The 9,567-nt window shown below is 36.5% G+C and overlaps 2 protein-coding genes across 2 annotated transcripts in view; one reads left to right on the top strand and one right to left on the bottom strand.

Annotated features, from left to right (window-relative positions):
- The window catches only part of LOC144443800 (ras GTPase-activating-like protein IQGAP1), a 158,054-nt gene that overhangs the window by 141,482 nt on the left and 7,005 nt on the right, over positions 1–9,567 (bottom strand). The gene's annotated exons all lie outside the window — the stretch shown is intronic.
- The window catches only part of LOC144443070 (uncharacterized), a 24,794-nt gene continuing 17,199 nt past the window's right edge, over positions 1,973–9,567 (top strand). The window contains exons 1-3 of the mRNA XM_078132443.1: positions 1,973–2,005; positions 6,002–6,132; positions 8,566–8,654. Coding sequence (XP_077988569.1) covers positions 1,973–2,005; positions 6,002–6,132; positions 8,566–8,654 — 253 coding nt within the window. The remainder of the gene's footprint in view (positions 2,006–6,001; positions 6,133–8,565; positions 8,655–9,567) is intronic.

Genomic DNA, 9,567 nt, shown 5'->3' on the forward strand with positions numbered 1-9,567 from the left:
CTATCAATTACTTACCTGCTGAGAAAGTGTATAGTGCCTCACATATTATTCGCACCTTTCTAGATGATAATGCACTGGATATAATAGTAAACAAACGTCTTTGATAGAAAACACACATTATTTATCATGTGCTACAATATTATTCACACCTTAGCAGATGATAACACACTGGATATAGTAAAGAAAGTCTTTGATAGAAAACACAAACATTACTTATCATGTGCTACAATATTATTCACACCTTTGCAGATGATGGTACACTGGATATACTAGTAAACAAACAAAGCTTTTGATGTCCCAGAAAACATAAACATCACAGTGTTATGTACAAGAGAATAGAATAAGAATAAGATTACATTATAGATAATTGATAGTTGCATTGGATATTTTTGTAAACAAAGTTGTTTTCTCTGCAAACACAAACACCCCTTTGCATTGAACTATGTTACATTGTGGGTGATACTTCCATATATCATGTACATATCATCGCAAACCATGACTGTTTTACGGTGCCATTCTTAACGAGCCGGTCCCTACTGGGACCGAAGTATAGCGAAAATAACAGCTCTGGTTTGCGAGAATGGTACATACTGTATTGCTTATTCAACAAATGGCATCTGTATCAATATCTAGAGCATGCTACATGTACATGTCACATTATAAGAGAACACAGGGTTTGAGATAGACTAGTTCCTGACGGACTACGGTCCGTACTACATTATCTAGTGTGAAGATAACGTAGTACGGAGGAATATGGTCCGTCAGGAACTAGACTAGGTTTGAGAAGGAACAGGATTTGATGCTGAATATAAACATTTAAGTTTTGGCATTGATATAGATCCTCCAAAAATATTGATCTATGATATAACAACATTAACAGAGTTGTTTTGTGGGAGATAACGTTACCAAGTAAAGTATTGAATGGATATACAGTATAAACACAATGAAAGTAAGTAATTAGTTTGACTTTGAAAAAGATTATGTTGCACAATTAAGTTTTCTAATAGGATGTGAAACCAGTAGTAGCTAGTCAATTATCACATTCAGGACAGGGAGTCTATCAACTATGTAAGGAATGATGACACAGCCGGAACTCATGCAGTCTCCCACAGTCCAGTCCATTTTAGTATACAGTGTTCCTACAGTGTAGGTAATGATAGCGTCCCTATAGGCAGCTGATCCTAGCTTCTGGGTTTAGGTATAAATGTCACAGTTCTTTTACTGTAAGGTACATCTTTGTTTGTAGCTGTCTGTCTGTGATGATTCTTCTTTCAGTTTACTCGGTTTTAGCCCCAAGACTTGTCTTGGTGTCGGAGAGCTTCTTGAGATGCTAACAGTGTACACCAAGACAAGTCTCTGGGCTATTGGTGTGGATATCTTCTTGATTTGTACAAAATAGTTGTGTTTTCAGACATCTTCAATCCCGGTATCAGTCTTGTAAGCCTTTTAGTTGGCCATACAATGTAGATAAGGCATTTTCAAAATATTCCAATCAGTTCAGAATTATAAGCCATATCATAATCTTCTTGCAATTAAATCAATTGGGTTCATGATATTTCTATTTCCAGATATCGTCAACCCTTTATCATCAAGCCAGTATCTGTCTTTAGTAGACTTAATTAAGGTGGACATTGTTCAAGATAGTTGTATTTCTAGGAGTTTCCAATCATATCGTTCATGCCATTGTACTGTATGACGTAAATTTACTAGTCTAGAAATTGATCTTATATTACATTTCATTTCTGTTTTCAGATATCTTCAACTATTTATATTATAATCAAGTCATTATCTATCTGTAGTAGACTTTAAGTGGACATTTCTAGACATTTTCATACCATTGCACCATATGCGTTATTGTTACTAGTCTAGAAATTGATCATATCATACAATTTTTATTTTCAGATATCTGCATCCCAAGTCATCCGCCATGCCATAGTAATCTGTTAGTTGTCGTGGTCAACATCTAGACAACATGTTTAAGAAGAAAAGTAAAAAGCACAAGGAGGTAAAGACATCAAATATTCAAACTTAGACGATATTCAGAATTGTAGATAATTCTTGACTTTACACTAAACATTTTAATGAAACTTGAATGTTGCTTTTAAGTTTTACTTTTGAAACACCAAGGTATACAAACATGTATTTTGTTTAAGATCCATAATTCAGACCAGGTCCTTGCATAATTAATGCTATTGAAACAATTTAGAAATGATAATTTTCTTGTTCAGAATGAACTTTTTATAGCTTTGCTCACCAAAATTTTAATTATAATCCAACATGGGCCTTTATATTTAATTGCATTATCCTAATCAACATACCCATTCAGTTTATTCAGTACAACAATATTGAATAGATTGTTACATAGAGATGCTGTAAAAACCTCTTCCAACCTATACTGTTTTTTCAGTAGTTAGTCGTAGAGGTAGAATGAGATCCCCATATACCTTCATGGTGTAGCAGACTTCTTTTATGATGATTCAGTGATGATTATAGAGAGGTTTAGATACACAATAATGCTCTGTGTGCACACATGTTCTAATGTTGTTAGAACGTGTATGCACACGGGAGCATTATCGTGCAGGTGTACACGTAATGACACGTATAGAGTTGTGTTCAGCTACGCATTCAGAACACAAACTTGAAAGACAGTGGAATGTTTATGCACGCATTGGTATCTTCTGTTCAGAAGGCTAAACATATGACTTTGTTTTCCAGACTTGTCTGTACCGTATGTTAGACATTTTTCCTGCAAGTAACCAAAGGAAAAACCCAGTAATTAGCTTACAGTTACATTTCCAAACGTTTAAAATAAAAATTGCAACATTTACTGTAATAGAAGAAAAATGACAAAAATGTCACACATATTTCACTTATGTTTTTGACCACCCTTTTTGATGTAGCAACGTCTGCTACAGAACGTATGGGTTGCCTTCGAATCACATGACTATGACCATAAGCATATAGGACACACATACGTGTACATAAATATGTGCATCTAAACCTCTCTAATAATGCTCTTGGAACTATAGACCCTACATGTACGGTCTATGTTGGAACCCGTATGTGCATCACCCATAGGCTTTCACTTTATTGTATACTAGTCTAGCAATCCAGGACAGCATACCTCCTAGATAATATAATTGCTCACTGGGATAATCAAAGCTGGAGTGTCTCTAGTAGACATGAGACATCCATTTCACATCCATGTGTAGAAATAACAATGAAGTGAAGCAAAATTCACTGTGAATCCACTTGACACATCTCAGCTTTGATTATGATAAAGGTAAATAGGTCTGTCTGTGAATGATTGACTGTGTGTTCCACTTCAGGGTCAGTTACATTGTCAATGGATTGTTACTTTGTAAATAAGACTTAACAGCTGATTAGGACTCAGACTCCAAGGATAATCTTTAGAATAGCAGATTTCAGGATCTCAGCTTGTTACTAATCAAATGATTTACAGACTTTACTAGCTTCTATTCTAAGTTCTACAAACTTTATTGCGGAGCTGGATGAAGTCAGTTTAACATTTTTGTTGGTGCAGCACTGAACTGTCATACCAAATGGTTAAAATGTTATCCATTCAAAACTTTATTAAGGATATAGTTTTGTAGCTCAGACTCTCAGAGACTTCAGGTGGTCTTCGTATTGGATAACATGAGATAGTAAGACCACAGTAAATCTATGGGCTGATCTATTGTGACCACTCTCATACACTGTCATTTATTATATCCAGTAATGTTTTGTTGCCATTTGTTAAAGCTAGGATTATAGGATTGTGTGAGTATACTATAGACTAGTTGGTTTCACTCCATTCCTTGAAAATAACTGGATATATTTACATCACAAAAGATCATTTGTTATGCAAATTTTGTGACGTCATGATCATTATATCTTGACAAGATTCTGATAAGTTGAAAATAAGATTAGCATTAGTGATTGAGTATTTTGAGAAATGAGAAAATACCTTAGCCTGAAAACAGTTCTGTTCTGTTCTGTTCTACCATAGACCCTCCACTGGTGGATGGTCTATGGTTCTAACACATGCCATGGAGTGGGTAATCATAGAGAAAACACCAGTGTATGTCACCATGTTTTCATGTTCCAGCTGTAAACAAATGTGTAGGAAAATACAGTAACCACCCATTTATATTTATTTAGAAGTATATTATATTCATTATATTTTGTATTGCCTGACACGTGACTTAGTCTAGTTCCTATACCTGTCGATGCTCTCTACGATCACTATCCTCTTCACGTGGGTGGATTTGATTGTACAAATGTACCATTACATAGTACTGTACATGTAGGAGTACCACATGATATACTTTAGGTAACTTCATGTGACTACTTGCATATGTGTATAAAACTAAGTTGTAGTATTTGTGTTTGTACATGAACATCAGTTATACAGATGCAGATATACTCACCACTTTGGTGTACGTATAAATAGAAACTTTAAGAACTGTATAGTTTCCAATACAATGCCCCTTATGTAACACCAACAGTTGTTTTCATATATCTTTTTGTTCTATGTCCTGAATAAGTACTTAGTAATGCATATGAAAATAGCCTTGGAAGTGTAAATGGACCAACTAGTATAGATGGTAAACTGAAAAAAAATGATCTTCTGTGTACATGGAGATCATAGAAAGCGACCACACATATAGTTACTAGATTACAGTATAATTCTCTATACAAAAAATGGTAATATTCAGACAAATTTTGATGGAGATTTTATAAATAGCAACAATCCATCATTCTATGTATCCTGTATGCACCATTCAAACAACTTTTGATTGGAGTTATATAAATAGCAACAATCTATGTACCCTTTCTCTACAACTTTGATTGTTTTGGATTTTATAAATAACAACAATCCATGGACAGGTTTGAATGAAATACTAACATGTAATGTAATGTTTATGGATTTATAGTACAGCGGGTTGTAGACTGAAAGAATTATCAGTGAATGTGCTCACAATGACAAATATCACTCTAAACAGATCCTAGTTATTATTATGCAGATTTGCATTGTTTAAGTTTAAGCAAATTATGGCCAATGCTAAATATTGAATATCTGGTCTAATTATTTGCCTCATTGTCAAATGTACGGCATGTGATGACCAACCATTACCCATGCTCACTATAGCATTGCTGTACTAGTATAGGACAGCATTGATTCCAAGTTACACCAATTCACATGCATAATATTATAACAAAACTCTATGGCATGTGAATACAAGTGCTGCATACTTGGAGTACTTGTATGATAGTCTAGTTCCTCTACAGTATAGTTACCATTTACACCTTCACTCCCAAGTGGTTAAGTAGAAACCACCTTGGCATCCAGACTACTTGCATGAGTGCTTGCGACATAATTCTCTACAGGCATACTTTCATGAGCATAATAAGGGAAGTGTGGCAGAAAATACCACAAGCATGAGTGCATATATCCTTGAGTAACCACATTGTCCTACTAAACACAGCATGGGGTTCTGTCATTATTTCATATATTTGAAACAGCAATATTCTATTAAAATCATACTGTGAAATCACACGATTTATTAAAGGATCAATCACAGAACAGTAACTAGCCCAGAGACTTGGCTATCTAGTTTGAAAATGTTGTTGACCAGCATGCACCAGTATGTTGAGTCAGATAGGCAAGTCTCTGGACTACTGGATACTATGTGCTTTGATCATAATACCTTGTAGTTTACTTTGTGAAATGACATTGGTATTATTAGTTCTGTTGATGTCATTGAAGTACAAACTTTACACCAGAAATATCAAACAAACTTCTGAGTGTAAGTTAATGATTTATATGCCAGGTAAATGTATTCTTTGTTTTACAAGTTAGACTTAAGTAATTTGTTGACATGGAGCTTTGCTGGAGTGGCTAATAGACAAAGTGATGGTAAACAATATTTTCCAGTGTCCATTCTTTTTTTTTCAGTGATACTGAGTGTTTATCTTATTTGTGTATTTCTATTGACAGTTGAGTGAGTGGACCAAGTATGATGATAAAGTACTACATGCTGTGGAGAATGGTGACCTCAGTAAACTACAATCACTACTTGGTAAGAAGGGAACTTCACCGACCAAGTTAGACCATGAAGGCAAATCTGCGTAAGTAGCCACTTCATGACTGTCGGGCATTTTAGATTATATAATATATTAAACTATATTTAGATGGGAGAACATGAAAAGAAAGGGAAGTATTCAGATCGATTGTTGGAAAACAAACTGTTGCACAACCAAGTATCTTAATAGTGTAGTCCCCTAGAATCCTAGGTATCTGTTTGCCAGTATCTTTTCCTATACCAGTAATCAAGACAGTATATAGTCAAATGATACTGAAGTTTTAAAGCCAAAGTATAACTTACTATAAGTAATATAGAATACTGCAAGGAACGTGTAATTATGATCATACAGAATGCAACTTTAAAAGTCAATTTTCCATCTATGTGAAACAGATTTATATGTTATGTAATTGATTGCCTGGCCAAAAGTAATGTAAGTTATCAGAAAGAAGTCTTATAAGATCTATTAACATGTGTATTTTGATGAAAGTACACAAACAAACCAGTATAATTTTGTTGACTCTTGTTTAGTTAGCCCATAGACTTGGCTATCTGACTTGACATACTGGCTTGACAGTATAGCCCAGAGACTTGGCTATCTGCCTTGACATACTGGTTTGACAGTATAGCCCAGAGACCTGGCTATCTGACTTGACATACTGGCTTGACAGTATAGCCCAGAGACCTGGCTATCTGACTTGACATACTGGTTTGACAGTATAGCCCAGAGACTTGGCTATCTGACTTGACATACTGGCTTGACAGTATAGCCCAGAGACCTGGCTATCTGACTTGACATACTGGCTTGACAGTATAGCCCAGAGACTTGGATATCTGACTTGACATACTGGCTTGATAGTATAGCCTAGAGACTTGGCTATCTGACTTGACATACTGGCTTGACAGTATAGCCCAGAGACTTGGATATCTGACTTGACATACTGGCATGACAGTATAGCCCAGAGACTTGGTTATCTGACTTGACATGAAGTGGCTTCACAGTATAGCCCATAGACTTGGCTATCTGACTTGACATACTGGCTTGACAGTATAGCCCAGAGACTTGGATATCTGACTTGACATACTGACTTGACAGTATAGCCTAGAGACTTGGCTATCTGACTTGACATACTGGCTTGACAGTATAGCCTAGAGACTTGGCTGTCTGACTTGACATACTGGCATGACAGTATAGCCCAGAGACTTGGTTATCTGACTTGACATACTGGCATGACAGTATAGCCCATAGACTTGGCTATCTGACTTGACATACTGGTTTGACAGTATAGCCCAGAGACTTGGCTATCTGACTTGACATACTGACTTGACAGTATAGCCCAGAGACTTGGCTATCTGACTTGACATACTGGCTTGACAGTATAGCCCAGAGACCTGGCTATCTGACTTGACATACTGGTTTGACAGTATAGCTCAGAGACTTGGCTATCTGACTTGACATACTGGCTTGACAGTATAGCCCAGAGACTTGGATATCTGACTTGACATACTGGCTTGATAGTATAGCCTAGAGACTTGGCTATCTGACTTGACATACTGGTTTGACAGTATAGCCCAGAGACTTGGCTATCTGACTTGACATACTGGCATGACAGTATAGCCCAGAGACTTGGTTATCTGACTTGACATACTGGCATGACAGTATAGCCCATAGACTTGGCTATCTGACTTGACATACTGGTTTGACAGTATAGCCCAGAGACTTGGCTATCTGACTTGACATACTGGCTTGACAGTATAGCCCAGAGACTTGGCTATCTGACTTGACATACTGGCTTGACAGTATAGCTCAGTGACTTGGCTATCTGAGTCAACATACCAACTTGACAGTGTATTCCGGTGAATGACATTTCCAAGCCATATGGTCAACTCTGTGGGCAATTGTTTTGTTAGTACAAATCTTGATGTGTGACAATAATCAAGATAACTTTAGAATAGTTGATTTATATGTATTATAATTTAATGCAACTGTAATGAGTAACAAGTACAGTAGCCACCACCCCAACTCATAAAAATAACAGAAAATTGCAGACCATTGTTCAAAGTTCCCTATTGTGTTTTTAAAAATGACCATGTTCTAGCATCAAACTGTTATCATATGGTATCATCACAGTTATGTATGTATAGTATCATATCATAGTATCATATGTTATTTCTATTGTCATTTACCTACATGACCTCTATTCTATGTAGCAACTGTGGAATGTTCACCCACAAGAATGGAGAAAAGACTGGTTCCCCAAAATGATAATACACATGTAACTCGTGTGAAAGAAATATAATTTTTACTGTTATGTTAAATTTGAACATGACTCACTGAAAAAGCCCAGTGAGGTGCGAAACTAGACTAGTTGCAGATTCAAGCCGTTTTTATGTAATTTATGTTACGTTATCACATTTACTTTCACCAGTAATATCAGTAATTTACATTACATTATTTATAAATGTCATTATTTTACAGACTACATGCCGCTGCCAAACTAGGACACTTGGAGTGTTTAGACTTTATGCTTCACAATGGTGCTGATTTAATGGTCATTGACAATCAAGGTAAATTGCAACTGAACTGTATGTATGAAAAAAAAGGCAATAAAAAAGTATTGCATTTTACAAAATTACATGCAGCCATTTCACTGTCATCAGTTCTTTTACAGATTCATCTGACAATAGTTTACACTATATGATGGTTTAGTGGGGCCATCATAAAGTTCTCATTAGTCCCCGCGGACGAAGTCCGGAACGGGGACTTATGGATTGGGTTCCGTCTGTCCGTCCGTGCGTCCGTCCGTCCGTCCGTCCGTCCGTCCGTCCGTCCGTCCGCAGCCGTTTCTTGGAGATGCCTGTACCGATTTTTTTCAAACTTGGTACAGGGGCAACATGCTATGGCATACATATGCACGTCAATTTGTTTTATGATACGATCCAATATGGCCGCCTAGCAGCCATTTTGTTTGCGAATTTTCCCTGTCTAAAGCCATAATTCAGACATGCTCACACAGATCTCATTCAGAGTTGGCATTAGGACAGTGTTCTATGGCATATATGTGCATATTCATTGTTGTCATGATACGATCCAATATGGCCACCTGGCAGCCATTTTGTTTGTGAATTTTCATGTCCAAAGTCATAACTTAGACATGCTTGAACAGATCTCATTCAAAGTTAGTATTAGGACAGTGTTCTATGACATACATGTGCATATCCATTTTCATTGTGATACGATCCAATATGGCTGCCTGGCAGCCATTTTGTTTGCAAATTTCCCATGTCCAAAGCCATAACTCAGACATGCTTAAACAGATCTCATTCAAAGTTGGTATTAGGACAGTGTTCTATGACATACATGTGCATATCCATTTTCATTGTGATACGATCCAATATGGCTGCCTGGCAGCCATTTTGTTTGCAAATTTTCCATGTCCAAAGCCATAACTCAGACATGCTTGAACAGATCTCATTCGAA

Source organism: Glandiceps talaboti, chromosome 12 (genome assembly GCF_964340395.1).
Source record: "Glandiceps talaboti chromosome 12, keGlaTala1.1, whole genome shotgun sequence".
NCBI classification, from domain to species: domain Eukaryota; kingdom Metazoa; phylum Hemichordata; class Enteropneusta; family Spengelidae; genus Glandiceps; species Glandiceps talaboti.